Source organism: Notothenia rossii, assembly GCF_949606895.1.
Source record: "Notothenia rossii genome assembly, chromosome: 10".
Lineage (NCBI taxonomy): Eukaryota > Metazoa > Chordata > Actinopteri > Perciformes > Nototheniidae > Notothenia > Notothenia rossii.
This window is the reverse complement of record NC_136908.1, coordinates 27,098,740-27,118,681: the sequence shown is the minus strand read 5'-3', so window position 1 is coordinate 27,118,681 and position 19,942 is coordinate 27,098,740. Positions and strand designations below refer to the sequence as shown.

The 19,942-nt window shown below is 38.7% G+C and overlaps 2 protein-coding genes across 2 annotated transcripts; both read right to left on the bottom strand.

Annotated features, from left to right (window-relative positions):
• Nucleotides 1–456: 456 nt before the first annotated feature.
• LOC307021599 (putative ATP-dependent RNA helicase ddx6) lies at nucleotides 457–12,844 on the bottom strand. The gene is made up of 13 exons (XM_079653821.1): nucleotides 12,675–12,844; nucleotides 9,682–10,736; nucleotides 9,497–9,601; nucleotides 8,993–9,122; nucleotides 8,510–8,656; nucleotides 7,931–8,025; nucleotides 7,728–7,850; nucleotides 7,241–7,369; nucleotides 6,915–7,031; nucleotides 6,530–6,593; nucleotides 6,325–6,426; nucleotides 4,455–4,675; nucleotides 457–4,365 (listed from the first exon to the last, which is right to left on the bottom strand). Exons 2-12 carry the CDS (start codon nucleotides 9,922–9,924, stop codon nucleotides 4,461–4,463), a joined length of 1,470 nt encoding a protein of 489 aa, XP_079509947.1. The 5' UTR covers nucleotides 9,925–10,736; nucleotides 12,675–12,844; the 3' UTR covers nucleotides 457–4,365; nucleotides 4,455–4,460.
• A 1,387-nt stretch (nucleotides 12,845–14,231) lies between these two features.
• Nucleotides 14,232–19,589, bottom strand: LOC307021201 (trypsin-2-like). Its single transcript, XM_079653089.1, has 6 exons — nucleotides 19,169–19,589; nucleotides 18,386–18,536; nucleotides 16,545–16,801; nucleotides 15,818–15,954; nucleotides 15,041–15,142; nucleotides 14,232–14,623 (listed from the first exon to the last, which is right to left on the bottom strand). Exons 1-6 carry the CDS (start codon nucleotides 19,206–19,208, stop codon nucleotides 14,576–14,578), a joined length of 735 nt encoding a protein of 244 aa, XP_079509215.1. The 5' UTR covers nucleotides 19,209–19,589; the 3' UTR covers nucleotides 14,232–14,575.
• Nucleotides 19,590–19,942: the final 353 nt, after the last annotated feature.

Sequence of the window (19,942 nt, the reverse complement as noted above, 5' to 3'; positions counted from 1 at the left end):
CTCTATTATGCTTTTTTCAACAGAACTATGGGTGCATAATTATTCCGCTGTTTACATATCTATTCAACTCACCGTTATTAATCATACCGTGTCACTTACCTCGTAACTTTGTCTATATTTGCTATTTTAAAGTTTTGCATTCTTTATAGTTTCTACTTTTTTGCTAGTATATACCTCATGATCTTAAATTGTATTTCTAGTTCTCCATCTGTAATGACCTCTGTCCATGTGCTGCTGCAACACCTGCATTTCCCCCTGGGGCTCAAGGCTTATCTTACATGCATTTAGTTTTTCACAGAATCACACTAATCAATATTGCAATCCATTCCAAACAAACCACTAAGAATGAGTGAGTACTGAGTGGTGTACATATGCTACAACAGATAGAAATACTGGTTATAATTCTTTAAATCTGGTCATATCAATCAACAATGTAATAAAACAGAACACAAGGCATTGTCAATTTCAGTTCAATTTATTGAATTTATAACCCCTGCATGTTGTTCCATGTTACAACAGTAGAGGACAGAGTGCTCAGCAGGAGTTGTTGGAATACCTCGTGCCTCTGCAATGCAGTTCATAAGGCGAACAAAAAAAAACAATGTAAGAATTAAATTTTTCTGGCACCACTTGAGTTGAATTATAATGGTATGAAAAGGAAATGATGGGGAGTGAGGGAGGAAAATACATAGATTTCCAAAACACTGGTTTTAGGTTATTACAATCCAAGTCAAAAAATGACATGACAATGTGGTTTAAAATTGTTTTGGGGAAAGTAGGGCCACAAAAAGTACCAAGTACAGGAAAGACTGAACTCACATGAAAAATATGAACCAACATTTTTGGATTACCACTCCTTATTAAACACTGCAATTGCAACTCTATCCTCCGCTACATTAAAACAAAAGAGAAAATAATTTAAGAGCCAATTTAGAGTCTGCCTTCTGTCCATGTTGCAGGGGAAATCCTACTGTGACTCAGCATACAACAATTGTGCTGAGCTCAGAGTTTAGTTTGGCAGTTTGGCAGGAAAGGCCAGAAGCGTGGGTGAGTCTACATTAGTGCAGCAAATTAACCCTTCCAATTCAGTTGAGCTTTGCACAGTAGAAATATTAGAGGCAGTTCATCCGTTAATACTTGTTTTGAGTCAATCAGTCAACTTTTCTCCCCTTCCCAACCAATTTAGAATTTGTAGAATCCCAAAACTGCCAGTTTGAATCCAAATAGTCACCCTTTTAAATGTTTTTCTTCCAAATAAGTAAAATATCCCTCCCCCCGTGTCAGCACTCCTGACACACACACACAGATGTCTCGATAACACCAGATGACAAAATCAACAATCAGAATTGATCATATCCTCCTTTGTGACTTCTGTTGAAGACTCCTAGAGACTTAGATTTGAGTTTAATGTCTCCATTTATCAGTATTGTGTATGGAAAAAAGAAAGTTGTAATAACGGGGATTTTTTTAACTTTAAGGTTGAGGTAAAAGTCTGGGATGACGTCTAATGTTGAGTCTAAAATGTAGCCAATGTTGAGTTTATGACAAGATCAGGGAGGTAAACTGATCTCTTTGGAAAAATTGCCCAAATATTCCCAACAAGTAACAAAAGGATCCCCTATTACTGTGTGTGTAATTTCTGATTTTATAGTCACAAAGGAGATCATGGAATGACTGTCAGGGATGTGATAGGAGACATAAAACATTTTAAATAACAAGTGACATTTGTCCTTAGAGGTGAGAATGATGTCCTCAAATTGAGCTCCTGGGTTGAAGAAAGATGGAAAAGGTGAAACAATAAATCACATCCCTGACAACTGTAAACAGACATACTGATATTTAAGTCATCGCCAACAAAGACAAAACGAGTCTGCACATGAAAACAAAAGAAAGACATGGTTATGTTTACATGCAGCCTCAATGTTATTAGAATTCTAAATGATCCATACAATTAACCAAGTTGGCGCAAATGTCTTTGAAATGGTCATATTGTCTGGTTTAGTTGAAGCTGCATGTAAACTTAACGATTCTTTAACTAAATCAGCCAGTCACAGCTTCTCTCTCTCAAAAGACAAACATACATTTTTTAACAGTTGCATGACACACACACTGACACACACACACACACACACTGACACACACACACACACACACACACTGACACACACACACACAGACACACACACACACACACACACACTGACACACACACACCTTTCATACACACACAAACAAACACACACACACACAACATTCTCCTTTTTTGGTTTGCTTCAAAGTAAATCCCAACTTTCTATTTCAAAGAAGAAAAAAAACCTCCTCGTTCATGAAGCAAAGTATTTTCTTTTTTTGTAGAATTGTAAACGACTAGTGTAAACAATTAATCATTTATAATTGTGTTTCCTCAAAATGATTCATGACAGCTCGTATAAAGATAGCCCAAGAACGAAACGAGGTGCTGGAAATACGTGGTGGCGCTTCAACCCGTCACAAACAAACATGGAACAGGTTCAAGAAGATCTTAGCGCTGCGACGATTTCCAGAAACCCCCTCCTGTTTAACTCAACGCTCTCTCTGGAACTTAAAACATGGAGAAAACAAGGTACTGTGAAGGGAACTTTAAATCAAAGCTTTTGTCTTTGCTTTAAGTACCAGAGAGAAGATGCCCAGAGAGCATCTGATAAAACACTTGGCTTTTGCAAACCCACCCAAAAAAAAAAAAACTCCACAGTTACCCAAGGAAGCCTCACAGCTCCTCGCCCCCATTTTAAAAACACCTTTAAGCAACATCAAAAAATAAATCTTAAAAGCAAAAATACTTTCTTTTTTATGTCTATTTTCTCATAATTTGTGACGCTCTGTTAGGGGAGGGAAAAAAAAACTAAAACAAGGAGGTCACAGCTGCCTGTTCAGAGATGCTACAATTTTGCTTTCAAACAGAGCCCACCCCTCACACCTTTAGAATAATTATCAAACATATCTGTGCTGAAAAAAAAAGAAGAAGATATTGCTGCCGCTTCAGAAAGAAAACTGATTTCCAGTTCAATTGAAGGACAATGTTGTCCCTTTAAAGACTTTATGACAACGTCTCATAATCCAGAATTCAAGCTCAAACAGCCAGAAGAGGAGTTTCTAATGCAACAGCAGCAACTAAACCCTGGGAAATATGCTGGTGAGCTTGGCATTGGGATAGAGTATTCACATATACATTCACCAACTTCAAATTTGAACATGATGGGGCTTTAAAAAATAATAAAAAAATAATAATAATCAGGATTTGCAAAAATGCTCCTTGTTTTTCCACAAAATCTTAATTAATCTGAAGCAGTCGGGAAAAATGTACACTATTGTTTTGCACAAAACTCCATAAAAAAAAGTATTCCTTGGACCCGTTGTTACTGAAATTTGTATCAGCTTATTATCTGCAAATGTTTCCATCAAAGCTGCTGAGAAGCCGCCTCTGATGCTCCTGTGCTGTAGCAGCGTGCAGGAGGAGGACAGTTTGTCATCAACAGCTTCCCTGGCCAATGGGTTTACAGTATTCACCAGCCTAATAGGATGTTATTTCGTATTTATATAGAACAGCCATAATGTCACAGCATGAGGCTGCTATTAATCCCCCGTGCTGCTGAGCGGCTAACATCCATGAATCAGTATGGGGCCTTGTGTTTTTACCCATCTGAACTCTGTATTATTCATAGGGAAAGGGAAAAACAGTCACGCAGTATTTAAATAAAGCTGCCCTTTCTTTTTTATTGCAATGTTCACATTAAAAATAAACGTTCACATTCAGGATGTTTTTTTACGGAGATTGTTTGTGTGTGTTGTCTTTTCCCTTGCATAATGGATGTTTTTTTAATTAACTGGGGTTTAGGTTAAATTCATTGTAGTTGTGCTCGTACTCTGCTGCACAGTGACATGAAACAGCAGGCTATGAATGGATGAGTGCACATGGGAGTATAAGTAAGGCACTTGAGTGACGACAACAGTGTGAGTGGACAGGACGATGGCCGCTGGGAGTGCACTGCTTCAACGTTAAAGAGGCTGCGATAATGGAAGCCGTCTCCAGAGCGACGGCTTCTGAACAGTTTGATGCTCATTTGAGCTGCTGTGTCACTGAGATACTAGTAAACACACTAGGCTCATACGCAGGATGCATGGTCAATGAGTTTGGTGCAAAACAATATTGCTTATGAATTCATAAAAAAATATATAAGAATGAGGCAGCTTTTTGGGAGAAAAAGATAATGAAATGCTTAAAAATAAAAAAAACACCTTTTCATCCATTTGACAGGCTTTGAAAACAAGAGAAACTGAAGAGTTGCCTGAAGCTCGTGTGTTGTCTGTGCTAAAGCCCGGCGTGTCCTGCAGGGGAGATCAAACGCAGGTTAGAAAGACGTGTCGGACATTTTGAATCTAGTGAAAGTCTTACATATCAGCTCAAAGCTTCTCACCTGTTATTATTTGCCGTCCTGTTGGCGTCCTGGTTTCTCCTCGATCTCCTCCACGTCGCAGTCTCCTCCGGAAGTGTGGAACTCGGCCACGTAGAGGCTCTTGTCGATGCTGCTGGGGATAGGCTTGATGTCGGTCACCAACTGGTCCTCGATTGACTTCAGGTTGAAGCGGTCCTCTGATGTGATCAGGTTGATGGCCAGGCCCAGGTGACCAAACCTCCCTGAGAGGGACAGGGTGTGTTTAAACGGAAAAAAGTCTTCCAACAACAATATTTGCGATCCACGATTGATCAGCCAACAGCTCAGTCTCGTAATATTTGATCTTTTGGCGGTCAATTTAACAAACGTCAGGTATTATGGTTTAACATCAAGCAAGCAAAAAGGTACCGTCACAGCCACACAAGGGCATACAGTGACACACAGTATAGCCACAGACACACATCCTGACTGCTGTGTCTGATATTGCGACCAATACGTTTCTTGAAATAAAGATCATCAAACTAATCATCGACACGGGGCAAGACTTGTACTGTTGCTATGCCGTTACACTTTATTTCCAGTCCTCTCTGTGGGGTGGGAGCATTCTGAGGTGTAGACTAGGGATGCTCCGATCGATCGGCCGCGGATCGATATTCAGTCTCTGCCGATCGATCGGCGCTCTCTATAAAGGCCGATCGGGAGAGCCAATAACATCATTTAAAATATATGACACTTTTCTCAGTGCGCGGCAAAACAAGCTCGCCAAAATGGCTTCACCGGTCTGGCAGTATTTTAAGGCGTCCGAAAAAGACAATAAAATAGCGGTATGCAACATGTGTGAAGCAGAAATCCTGCAGCTCCGCCCGCTGTGACGGACCGGTGAGCGGAGCAACACACACACTAATGGCCCGTCCACACAGCGGCGTGCGTTGAAAGCTTCACCATTCACTTTGAATGGGGTGACGTCACTTTTCGCCGAACTGCATTGTGGGAAGCGAAGCGGAGCTTTGCTGGTGTGGCTCGCTGCAAAAGTTGAGCAATGTTCAACTTTTGAAGCCTCGGCGGAAGCGTCAGCCAATCAAATCATATGCCAGTACAAGCTCTAGCCAATCAAACCGCTGCTTGTGTGTCAGGGGCGGGAGATTCATGTGATTGGCTGTTGGTCGAGTTTCAGACACGCCCGCCGGCAAGCTTCAACGCCCGCCGGCAAGATTCAACGCACGCCGCTGTGTGGACGGGCCGTAAGAGTTAGACCACCTAACACACTTGGCTACTTTATCTACCTCTGGAACAAGATAAACTAGTTACATATATTTATTCTTCACTGTCGGGTCACTCATTACTGGATCAGTGAGCTGCATGAGATACTGACAGGCTGTCAGGAGAGAGAGGGAGAGAGGAAAAGAGAGCGCTTCCGCTCATTTCTCCCGTGTTATTATCCAAAGTTAATGTAAACTTGAATAATGTACTTCATTTATCATTAATGATGTTGGTTGTTGTTTGTGGAAGCGCCAGTGAATGACTGAGTTGTAAACATCACTTTAAAATGGATCCCCATAGGCCCCGCCCACTTGATCGGTATCGGCCGATACTGATTCCGGCCCCAAAATTGACGATGGGAGAATCCCTAGTGTATACCGAGCCAACTCTTGTAACTCTGGCAAACCAGTATGTTGGTATGGATGCCAAGAAGTGTTCAGAGTCAACACTGCAGTTAGATCGAGACTAACAGAGACAGGTTTTACTGTAAGTGAAGCAAAGAATTCAGATCCTGTGTCTTGTAAGTTTGCCCAAAGATTACCATAATAAAAGCAAACGGGTTCTTGCAAATGAGACGGTGAAGTGTAATCCTAATGAAGCAGAATACAGCATCGAGGCGAAGGAAGCATACCTGATCTTCCAATGCGATGGAGGTACGTCTCAGCGTTCTTGGGGAAGTCGAAGTTGATTACCACATTGACAGCCTGGATGTCAATGCCCCTGGTGAACAGATCTGTCGGAAGAAGTTGGATTTGTCATTTCTCTTGTTTTTCCTAGTTTAACATTAATGGCTTTTTTTTTTTTTTTAAATGCATCATTTAACATAAGAAACTCACCAGTGCAGACTAGGTTTCTGCACAGTCCATTTCTGAAGTCGTGGAACACACGGTTTCTGTATTCCTGAAAATATACAAGAGATGAAAACGCTGCTAAAGAGGCTAGGAAGAAAGACACAACAAAAAACATTCAAAGACGCAGAGTCAATTTCAAGCACTTTCCAGGTATCTAATAGACACATGTCCAGATTTCTGAAGCCTTTAACACCACATCTAACCCGTTACTAGAATTAAATACGGCAATCAATGTGTATTCTCTATTTGACAAGTTTTAGTTTTAGTTTTGTTATTGATCATGGTTATTTAATGCTTTCTAATGATCTGTTTTTTGATGGGTGACTGAGTAGAAGTAGTAGTAGTTTTCCACAGAGCACCTCTTCCTCACCTGCATCATCTTGGCATGGATGTAGAAGCAGGAGTATCCCAGCTGAGTGATCTTCTTGGCCAACAGCTCCACCCTCTGAGTGGAGTTACAGAAGATGATCGACTGGTTGATCTGAAGCTGTGAGGTGGAGAAACACAAATCTAATGTTATGGATCACTTCATCTACCATAATCAAAGACTGAACAATGAAAAGTAAACACTTCTGTGCTATGTTTCCGTTTATTTATGATAAAGTGTAACGCACAAAGGTTAGAACATCTTCTGCAGCATTTCAGAATGAGATGAAGTGCCGTAGTGACTGCGAGGCTTGGACAGCGAGTAGTTACCCTGGAGAACAGCGTGTTGAGACAGTGGACTTTCTGCCTCTCCGTGACGTAGGCGTAGTACTGAGTGATGCCCTTCAGAGTCAGTTCCTCCATTAGGTTTATCTCGTAGGGTTTCTGAAGGTGCTTGGACTACAGCAAGGACAATAAACAGATTACAATGTGCATTTAAAGGCGGTAGAATGATCACAAATTACAAGAATGACCGAACTTCCCTCAAATAAGTAATAAAATGTGTTGCTTGATGAGTTTGTTTTGTTTCTCTTGCACTGTAGTGGCTTACTAAGCATTTAGATATGTTGTTTCATAATCACAAAAACCTAACCCTGTTGGCTGCTTTAGACAAAGACAGTCCCTGAAATGCATCGAGCAGACGAACAGATCTGGGCACGGCGTGACAACAGCTTGGTCTGCAGTGAGAGCCGAGCGGTGCCAGGTGGCCTGCAGCCATGGAGCCGCTGAGGGCTGCAGCGATCAGACCAGGACTCACCATGAACTTCTGCACGCTGATGGGGAAGGTTGCAGAGTAGAGCAGGATCTGCCTGTGCTTGGCCAGGAAGCTGATGATATCCTCAATGAGCACCACAAAATCCTGAGACAGCAGCTTATCCGCCTGAGAGGAAGCACAGACACGTTAACAGGCAGGCTTTTCTCCTGACTTTCATTAACATGGAATGAAACAAAAATGTTTACCTCATCCATCACCATCATCTGGACTCTATCCACTTTTGCAACTCCTTTCTTTATCAAGTCCAGGATCCTACCAGGCGTGGCAATGACCACATGCACTGAGGTGGGTAATGGGAGGGAAAGGTGTAACAACATTAGTATATGATCCTTCTTTTTTGTGTACATTATCTGTACCTTAACATTTTTATTAAATCAGACCTTATTGATCCCAATTTGGGAAAGAGTTTTGTTGCATCAGCATGTAAACAAGGCATTGAACATGAATTAAACCAAATAAATAAAGAAATTATTATACAATAAACACATTAACAGTACAAATATATACATAGATGGTGCAATATAACACAATATACTTGAATAGACCAATTTATTAGTAAAGAACATATAAACAAAGGGTATAAAAGTAAATTGTAAACTTTTTTTTAAATGAATCAGAAAAATATAACTTTAAAAAGGCTTAATTAATATGTGGGTTGAATTGACTAATTGTTGATATTTGTCCGCACACTGAGTGTGTAGTGTGCAGAAGACCTTTTTGGAAGTACCATTAGTATGTAAGTGAGATTCACAGTAGCTTCTTACCGGTCTCATCCAGACGCATGATGTCATCTCGCAGGTTGGTGCCCCCTGTGGTTGCCATGACTTTGACCCCCCCCAGGTGCTTGCTGATCTGGATGGAGATCTGGCTCACCTGCAGTGCCAGCTCCCGGGTTGGCACCATGACAAGTGCTGAGGCAGGGAAATGTACAGGTTACTATAGCTATAATGACTTTTTGAAAAACAAAAAGGACAAATCAGATTAAATTAGTTTGTCTTTCTTTTTTTATTTGGGTTGTTTTAAAAAAAGGCTTTACACCAAAAAATAGGCATTCAAGCAGAGTATTTTGTTTGCTTAAACTAATATTACTGGTTTAGCTACATTTGTATCTGCTAACAGCTGCAAAAGCTAAAATGTTGATTTGAGATTTTAATAGCAATTTGACTTCTGTATGAATCGGTACAGCCAGGTGCCGTAGGCCATTGTTAAGTGAATTGAGCACGATGAAAATACAGGCAGTGCCTCACCCTGTATGTAGTCCTTCTTCAGGTCTATTCTCTCCAGCATTGGGATGAGATAGGCTCCACTTTTTCCCGTTCCATTCTTAGCCCGAGCCAGAATATCCCGTCCAGACAGGGCGATGGGAATGCTCTCCTCCTGCAAGGAAACACAAATATTATCTTTGTCTGTGCGCATACAGTGGCATCATTCTTCAATCATAACGCTGCAACAATTCTCTAATCTACAGAAACTGTTTTACTCCAACACTGACATTTAGTTGCATTATCTGACAAGAATTCAGGATTAAAATAAAGAGCCAGTTTTACATGTTTGACTATGAAAGCTTTGGGTATTTTATTCTAATGAGCATTAAACCATAACACTAATGTACTGAGTTGTAACGACCCTAAATAACAAATTAATGACATTTAAAAAGCTATTTTCTGTAATGGATGTTCAGGCATGATGATGACATTAGTTTCATCTGGTTAGAAATTATAATTTGCCGAAAAAAATAAAAGAAGCCATACCTGGATAGGGGAAGGTTTCTCCCAACCCATCTCAAAGATACCCATCAGGAGTTCTCTTTTGAGACAGTAATCTTCAAACTCATTCCCCTTAGTAGACGTGACATCCTGTAGTAAACACAGGAGGGTTAGGAACACAGTAAAGCTAAGAAACAGTAGGAAAGAAGAGAAGGGATAGTTTGACTCACAGAGGTTCTGACTCTGTCGTCTCTGGGAGGGAGCTTTAGGCTCTTCTTCCAGTCGTCTCCGAACTTGATGCCTCCTCCGTCCTGAGCGGCACCGCCCACTGTCTGGGGTGCAGCCGGAGCCTTTCCTTGAGTTGTGGGTGCTGGCTGGACTGGAGCTGGTTTGGTCTGTCCTCTGAGCTGCCCGTTCTGCTTGTTCAGTCCCATGATGACGGGGCCAGAGTTTTCTGTTCTGGCCGTTGCCATTATTCCTGTTTTCCTTCTTCTTCAAAGTATTATATTTTTGCGACTTAGGTTTTTCTTTTTAAAAATTCTCTTCAAAAGTAAAAAAGTTTAATAAAGCATTAACAAACAATATTCTCTATTCTTTTTAAGTCCAACAGAAGTCAATTTGTAGTATTTACATATACACATGTACGTGCAGTTCGGTCCCCTTCAACAACAGAGTGACTGACGTACAAGAACAAACAAAAACACGTTTTTACACAAGAGCTCTTCAAAATGAAGAGAAATTTGCACTCATTTGCATGAATATACTTGCCCACAAATAGAAAAATTATATGTGAAAAGTATCAAAGCGGTTCAAGTCCTGAATTAGAACAACTAAGGCAATCTGAACTTGGGGAACAGCCTCTTCAAAATAATCTTAGTTCAATGCTTATGTTTCAAATTGAACAAAACTTCCTCTTTGAGTCCAAAGAGTTGCTCAATATCCCCGTCCTTGAAAAAAAGGTTGTCCAACTTTGTACAAGTATTTCTCCAAAATCATAAGGTCTGTAATGATTTCCTTTTATTATTTCCACTGTGTGGATTACGTCGCTCGACTGTGTGAAAAAAACTGGATCCTGAATTCACAAATACAAGGGGGTTTCTAGTCCAAAGCCAAAAAGCTTTCCACCCCTTTTTAGTCCTCTGTGTGCGTTTCCTTTCTCCTCCAGGTGTTTGACCCTCTCTCGCCGGGCACCACAGGTCTTCAGGTCGGTGTGTGACGTGTGTGTGTGTGGCCGTGATTAACCCGCTGCCTCCTCAAAAGTCAGCCAACAACTCAATCTTGTAACCTAAAAAGACATTCCAACCAAAAGGTTTTAAAACAAACCATGAACAGCAAAGTAACTGACTGTTGTTGCACACTGTTTAAGCACATTTTATATTCTGAAATACAATGACTGATATTCCAAAAAAAAAATCAACTTCACTACAAATCGTGTACTTTGACTCCACTACATTTATTTAATACCTTTAGTTACTTTGCAGATTTTGCGGATGAATGATGTGAAATATAATCAAGTCTTAAATCTTTAGTTCTACCTGGAGTAAACTCACAAGCTACCCTGCAGTATACAAAGTCATTCAAACTAGCTGCACCTTTACCAGCTTTGAGAACACTTTCATGATCAATCATTATAAAACATATCAAATGCATTATTCTAAAATGGACCAATCTGCACAATGACTACTTTTACTTTTGGAACTTTAAGTATATTTGAATTAGATTCAAATTAGAATTTGGAGGATGAAACTCTTTAATGGTCACACAAGTGCAAACAGGATACAGTGACATTTGACCTCTGCATTTAACCCATCCTAGTATTAGGAGCCTAGTACTAGGATGGGTTAAATGCAGAAGTCAAATGTCACTGTATCGTAGTACTAGCAGCCTAGTGGGCAAATCCGCTTCTACTTTTACTTGAGAAAGTTGCGATCTCATAGTATTTGACAGCTATATATCCAAAGTTAAAACAAAAAAAGGCTTTAAACTGTGCTGCTTTTCTTTCCCGAAAAAAATAAGAACATTACAGTATTGGAATTTATGTCAATGTTAAAGTATTAAGAAAATAGCACCTGGTCAATGTGATTGCTTTAGCCGTTTTTTATAAATTATTACTATTTTTGTACTGCATACTAACTGGACACTGTGCTCATAGTTGTGTGTGTCGGTAGTGATGGTTTGGTTGTTGGTTTTGTTACAATGTTTGTGTTGCCTTTTTGACCACGTTACTATTGAACAAATATTTGTATCTTAATGAGACTTAAACCTGTTGACATTAAGGCCATATATCTGCCTTAATGCCGTCTCCTAACTTATAAGGGGTCCTTGCTATTGAAAACAATAAACAGACTTACAAGCATTGATAGTGATATATCAAGCAAATGTTAAAAGAATAGTTGCAACTTTGATAAGAAACACTAGTTCTTTAGACTTCAGTGAAAGGCTAAATTAAGCTAATTGGCTAACTGGTTTGGTTTAAGATTGCACAGGTGAACCTGCCAGTTGGCAATTATCTTCCGAGGCCGATTAGCGAAGCTCAAATGCCCGGATTGGAAAGAAGACTGACCTACAATTAAGACTGTATGTCTGACTGAAGTGTATTTAATAATAATTACAGTCTTAAGCAATTGTCAAAAACTGTAAGTCGGGTCCAAACGCGCTCTGACTTTGAGCGAATTACTTGATAGCCTCAAACATGACCGCACAGATTCACGTCATGTTATTGTATATTTTCACACATTTATATGATAAAAGGTTTAACATGTATTACATTTAGAGTATGTCACCATATGCATTGCTTGGTAAGGGTTCGTTCGTCTTCCTATTAATACAATAATAATAATAATAATAATAATAATAATAATAATAATAATAATAATAATAATACTGCGTCTCAGGTAAACAACATTAGCACCGTAGGGCTAACGTCACCGATATGCGAAACTAGTGTTAGCTCCAAGCTAACTAAGCGCTAAGCCGTTTCAACAATTTCATTCAGATTGTTTACACACAATATGACAACAATCGTGTAAAGTTTCGCGACTGTTACCGTCTCCTCCATTTAAATGTTGTCGTTAAAGCTATATGGCACAATAAGCAAGCTCTTTAGCATCCGGGCTATTATAGCGCAAATAACTCCTCTCGCTAACGTTAGCTATATGCTAGCGAGAACACAACAACGATGTTTTTAACACAATTTGAGGGTTGCATGTCGCAGAAAACCTACCTTAGTTTCTCTTTTATTTTACATAGGATACTCAGTGTGCGGTTGCTCAAGCAATTTCTTTACAATTCGCTATAATAACTGATTTTTAGTTGAAATAAATCGTTTCTTTTGTGTTTCTTCTTCCTTTAAATCAACATGGTCGCCTTATTCTTCGTCTTCTCTTCCTCTGTGTCTCGCTTATATTTATTACATGTGACACTCCACCACGCTGCTGCCACCTGCTGTCACACCTGGTTACTGCCGAGACGATACAGTCAAATTAATACATTTCCAAATATATATATTTTTATGAAAATATTCTCTATTCGTGCTGAAAACGATGCCAGAATAAAAAAACGTAAGTAAAAGCACTGGAGAGATGGCTTACTTTTATTTATTTACCTTTACTTTACTTATTCAGTGGGAATGCTGATACAGCATTCCAACTATCTGTTCTTCTACGCACGAAATTCTTTATTCTTATTAATCTTGCCCGTTATTTTGCCGGTCCTCTCTTCCCGCATTCAACATCGCAGAAACTCCGTTCAAACATCAAAACGTTCAGCTCGGTCGGGAATCGATTGCTATTACTTTTATCATTCATAACTTTCATAATTCCAGAGATACATCCCATAATTCATCACATTTTTAACCATTGAAGTCAATGGAGAAATTCTTCAGACTTCAACAAATCTTCATGCGACTTCAACTGCTAACTGTTCATTCATACTTTCACTCAGAAACCTCATTCCTACTTTAAAATGTTACACATCTTTCCGACATTATTCGTGTAAAACAACTTTTAAATCTGATTCTTACTTTTAGAGATATTAAACATTGTTCAGACCTTGGTAAAGAGGCCTTCTTCAGATTTTTAGAGTGTGTGATGTCACAGCTAGAGTGGAGGACAGATTTAATTTTGCCTTCATATTTTCTTTTAAACCTGCCATAATTCCCAAACCCTACATCCCTGAGACATAATTTTTCATGAGAAAAGTAAAAAAATTAAGCAAAAAAAAATTAAACAAAATGAAGTAATTAGCCATTTCTTCAGGAATTGCATTCTCTAGTTGTATTAGCAAGTGTTTATACACTTTTTGTGTGTGTGTGTGTGTGTGTGTGTGTGTGTGTGTGTGTGTGTGTGTGTGTGTGTGTGTGTGTGTGTGTGTGTGTGTGTGTGTGTGTGGATTACATATATATATATACATATTTACACATTTACAATATACCATTCAGTTTATTCAGTTTCATACTGTTACTGCACATTTATATTAATTTATACTTTAATAATGTTTATTTTTAGCCCTATATGTATGTTGGTCTATTTTATATCTTTGTTTCTAAATGTTCTTCTACGTGCAGGACTTTCCTTTTTATACATATTTAATGAGCATTATTGGAGGGAGATTGAGACTCTAATAGTTGTACATATGATGATATTGAACTTGAAACTTTTGCCGGTAAAATTAGGCTTATGTCAAAAAACTGAATTGAGAGAATTTTTTTTAAATACACCTAGATAAATGTCAAACTTGATGTTATGAGGACTTAAACATGCAAAACGTCTGTGAGTTTGAGTTGTTTTTTGGATCGATGTGATCGTTTTATTCCATTCAAACTTTAAAAAATACTGTACCCATGGTAGTGTAATTATTTCACCTTCAGGAACGTCCTGCTCCACTCAAGAGTTGTACTTTTCACATTTAAAAAACAACCTGTACAACCAGATTGCCAGATATGCCAGATTGATGATACAATTATAGAGTAATTCCAGGAACAGCATTTGGTTGTTACGCATGATGATATTTTACAGTCGTTGTTAAAACATGCTTCACAGTCAAATGCATTCTTAAAAAGCCGAGACATACTTGTAGAAGGATTAAGAGTGTTGAAATAAAAAGAACAGCGTTAGCAGAAGGACTTCAGTGAGAGGCAATAGTGGCGTGGATCCAGTCAGTGAACTGGCAGACCTGTGGAGAATACAAGGAATATCACTTTTAGCTGGTTCAGTTTACACTTATTATGACAATGACTGTGCAAAAGGTAAGATAGAAATCGGGCACATTCAATCAGTAGGATGTTGCACTCAGATAAAAACGTCATTTGTGTGAGACAGCAGACATCTGAAGATAAAAGTTTTGTGTATATTACAATTAGAGTTTGACCTTCAGATATGACTGATCACACCACAGAGCTGAGCTTTGCAATGACAATTATTGATATAACTTCAATACAAATTGTATTAATGCCACGTGACCGTCTGAACAGCAACTCCCAACAAAACTAACAACAAATTAATTGTCGAAGTCTCATAGTTTTTTCAAGTATAGTTAATTCAATAAATGTTCAACCAGGTACTTTCACGCTGAGAAATTGAGTGTACCCACCTTGGCGTAAACCCCGGGGCGATTCTCTTCAGCACAGCCCCAGCCCCAGGACACCACACCCTGCAGCTCCCCGTTACACACCAGAGGGCCACCAGAGTCTCCCTGAACAATTCAGAAATGGCAACAAAAATGTGGGTTCAGGCTATTAGTAATGATAGGAACAAGGAAAGTAAAATAAGAATGTGTTTACAATTTAAACTAAATCTGGGGAAAAGAAAGCTCGGTCTGTAGGGTCCTGACTTGGGAACCATAGGGTCACCCACCGGTTCAAGTCCCCGAACAAACCAAGTATGAAGAGTTAACTGATACTTCAAGAGGTGCCAGGTCACTTCCTGGGCCCTGCTGAGGTACCCATGGTAAGGCATCAGACCCTCACACTTCTCTAAAGGAGATGTAGAGTACAGCTGCCAACTGTATCTAAATAGGATCGGTTAAATGCAAGACTACATTTCAATTTGAGTGATGACTAAAAGAGGAATTATGAGATTTGAATCCTCCTTTTCCATATGTATTTAAAAAATAAATAAATAATAAAACAGATGAAAGTACAGGTCAACAAAATAGTGCATAAGGCAGTAAAATATAATATTATAATACATTTCAATTGAAAAACTCAGATAACACTCAATTAATGTTGGCATGACTGGTTTCTTAATATACATCTTAGACCACAGTTAACTGGATTATAGCAATATTGGAGGAACACAGTTGTTCAAAACAGAATAAAACATTAAAATGGACTAATTGTCAAATGTATATTTCTGTGCTGTAGCCTACCTGGCAGGAGTCCTTGCCTCCCTGGAGGAAGCCGGCACAGAACATGGAGGAGGTGATCCTGTCGGGGTAGGAGCTCTCACAGTCCTGCTGCGACAGGATGGGCAGGTCCAGGCAGTGCAGGCACTTCGTACAGCCGACTGGACCACAAACAAGAAGAGAGACATTTTATATGGCCTGATCATTTCACAGCATTCAAATGAGCAGAATCAGTTTGATTGAATACATATCAACAATTAGACTCAACGATAGTTTAGTAGTATAATACATTTCCCTACATGAACATTAAACGTATATCTGATTATTTTACCGTAAAAAATTGATTAACATAAATGACATATTGATATGTACAGTACCTGTATGTGTGTATATGTCAGTTTACAGTTGATTAATATATACAGAATTTATAAAAATATGTATTGAAGAGATCTATGACCTGATAACATTGGTTGCACGTTTTGAAGAAAACAAACAATTGCCATTATTTAACTGACATTGCAAGTATGATATTTTTATTATTGGATATTGAAAATACGATGTGTAGGCCTGGACATCTATGCACCTTAATTTTGATTAATATTTACACATATTTTGCCGGTGACAAATATTGCACTTCTTTCTATTTGAATATTGCAATTTCGATTCAATTTCAAGGAATTCTGCAGCCCTACTGATAACTAGCAGGAACTGCACTATAACAACTTTTTTATGGATCTCATGGCAGACTTACAGGGGCTCTGGGTGGCCCCCCAGCCAGAGACCAGGCACTGGGTCCCTGCAGGGGCACAGCTGCTGGGCAGGGCCATGGGCCGGACATACTCATTAATCTTTGCTGGCTGGGCTAGTTTGATCAGCATGATGTCGTTGTTGATGTTGTAGCGGTCGTAGTCGGGGTGGCGGATGATGACGGCAGCAGCGATGAACTGCTCGGGGCCGTCCTTGTAGCCGATGTGGTGCTCCCCCAGGCGCAGCTCGATGTCCTCCCCCCTGAGGGAAGAGAAGTGGAAAAATCACACATGCACTGGAAACATGTAAACGTTGACTTTAATTAAATGTATTATGTCAACAGATTTCACACAACTGTAGGTAAGGGTATTGAAAGCAATACTGTTACGTTGAAATAACTTCAACTTAATATTATTGCTTTACCTTATACAGTTATGTGAAATCTGTTCACATAATACATTTGATTAAAGTTAACGTTTCAGTTTGCAGATTAAAACAGTAGTTCAATGATGTTGCAGAACCAGTACCTAACAAGGGATCAAACAAGTACTGAAATATTTTTCTGAAGTAAAAGTAGCGATAATGCAGTGTTAAATTACTCACAAGTAAAAGTCCTGCAGTGAACATTTCACTCAAGTAAAATAACCAGAGTATTTGCATCAAAATGTACTTTGAGTGCAGAACAACCATTTCAGAATCAAATATATGAAATAACTGTATTTAGTGATGGGAAAAGTATTCAGATTACTAGTATTTATAAAGTGTAAAGATCCTCTGCTTCAAGTCTTCAAGTCTTGCATCAAAATATAATTGATGTAACAAAAGTAAAAATACTTGTAAATGCATAGTGGCCAATTTCAGAATCATATACATAATGCAGTATAAAATGACTGGGTTATGATTGATGATGCATTAATGTGATCATTACAGCTGTTAACTGTAGGGCTTATTTGAATACATATTTCAGGTTCTGATATTTTAACCTATACCATACTAATATTATACCAAGTATAAAAATTACAAGTTTATTTTATTTTTTTGTATTAACTAATAAACAGCATTTTAAAAGTAACTAGTACATTTAGCTGTAAAATAAATGTAGTGGAGTAAAATGTACAATATTTGCTTGCAAATGGAAAAAAGTACATCACAATTGTAATGAATTACAGTACCTGAGTAAATGTACTTTGTTAATGTTAGTATTCACCACTGATTGTATTATAATGATCGATACATTAATTTGATCAACATTAAAAAAAGGTGGCAATTATTCAAATGACTTTATATACTGATTGGTAGCTTGACTTAAAATAATACATCATGATTTATATTCTGAATTTATAATCTCATTTGCAAATTATTTAGTGACAAAAGCTGTAAAATATATGTAGTGAAGTCAAAAGTACAATACCTGTTTCCAAATCAGAAACAGAAACAGGTTTATGCCAAGAAGGTTTATACTTGCGAGGGATTTGCCTTGATGTATAAGGTGCATACATAAACACAGTTAAAGAAGATACATGTATAAGAAAACAAACACACAAAAAATGTATAGAAAAAAGATTTTGAAAAAACGATTATAACTTTGAGATATAGAAAATGATTTACATAGATATACCAAAAAAACTACGTACCGTACAGTATACTACATGTATGACACAATACTCAGAATAATAAAATAAAATAAAATATGTCAGCATTGTTATGAAAAGTATAAAGATGTGCAGATATTAAGAGAGGTAGCTTGAGTACAAATGGGCAAAAATGTGTGTATTAATGTAATGAATTGTACTGCAGTGGAACTTAGGTCAAAGTAGTTGCTTTTCCCCACTGTGCCTAACTCACTTATAGCAGTGAGCAGCGCTGAGGACCCAGCGCTCGTTGATCAGGGTCGCGCCGCAGTAGTGCCAGCCGTTGTTGAGGGACACCTGCCAGGGGACAGAGTGGTCCCTGCACTCGTAGCCCCCCACGATCTTATCATCAAAGCCCAGGGCAGCTGAGTGTGAGGCAGTGAGGGAGAGGAAGGGGCACACAGAACACATGCAGGAAAGAAGCAGAACATACGCCCTGATTAAGTCTATCAGCTGTGATTGGAATACAATTCATTTACTCAAGTATTGGGTACTATTTTGACATGCTTTTACTTTACTTGATTTAACAACAGTTAAATGTAATAATACATGTACTTTTACCTCCCCCACAATTTAGGAGGAATATCTTGTACTTTTGAACACATATACTTAAAATAAATACCAGTTCATTTGTATATGTTAAATCACATGATATGATTACATTTCATGTGATGACATATTTTATTTATTTTAAATAACATTTAAATAACCTGAATTGGCTCACACTTGACAAACATTAAAATGAATCTATTTGTTTGTGATAAAAAACAGTACTGTTCTATAAGACGTTAAAAGAGCCATTCTGCATAACAAGTACTTCAAATACTTCATGATAGTATTTCTACTGTGAACTGCACATTGTTTTTAGCCTATTATTTTAAACACATTAACATTGTCTTCGTCCACCAAACCCATGACTCTGACAATTCTAAAATTGACCATGCAAAGGAATTTTTGAAACCTATCTAGCAAAAGCTTTGTTTCCACTCAAACTTACCATTGGTAGCAACCAACAGGAGCACAGTGAGGAGCAGCATGATGGCTGTGGTCTAAGGGAGGTGGCCCATTACCTCCTCACTTTATAGTGGCTCTGCTTACCACGTCAAGATCAGAGACAGCTGATTAAAGGGAATGAAACACATCACGTACCGTATGAGAACTCTGACATCTGCGACGACAGCTTAACCCGTATGGTGGGAAATGTAAAAGCTGCGTTAAATAAATAATGTAATTCTGCCAGGGGGGGGGAGAAATGTGTTGCAATCTGGTTATTCTGTGAGTAACATAAGGCATGTGTACAGTAGCAATAACCAGGACATTCCATTTAACATGGATTATGAAGATTCTTCATAATTAATGTAAGCGCAATTTATGGCATAGTGGCTTCAATTAAGATTTCTGTGGGATCATTTCGATTTGTGGGAGAGAAAAACAGGGATTTGAGCCTTTGAAGACCATTTACATGCACACAAACCTATATAACAAACTACAGGAAAGGGATACCCCAAAAAGTATAATAGGGCCTCTTCAAGTGGTCCAGCAGACTGATTGGTGGGCCACAGATAAACCTGGAGAACCTGTGCCTCAGACAGTTCAGCTGTTATCCAGCTCTGTGTTAAATGATGACTCCCTCCCACTGCACACTGAATTTCAGCTTGTTCCTTGGGGCCTAGCAGTCCCAGCATGTAGAACAAAGCAAAAACAGCTTTGTTCCAGCAGCCATCGCACAAATTAACTTGCTGTAGCGGTGTCACGCTGCTGCTTTTGAACC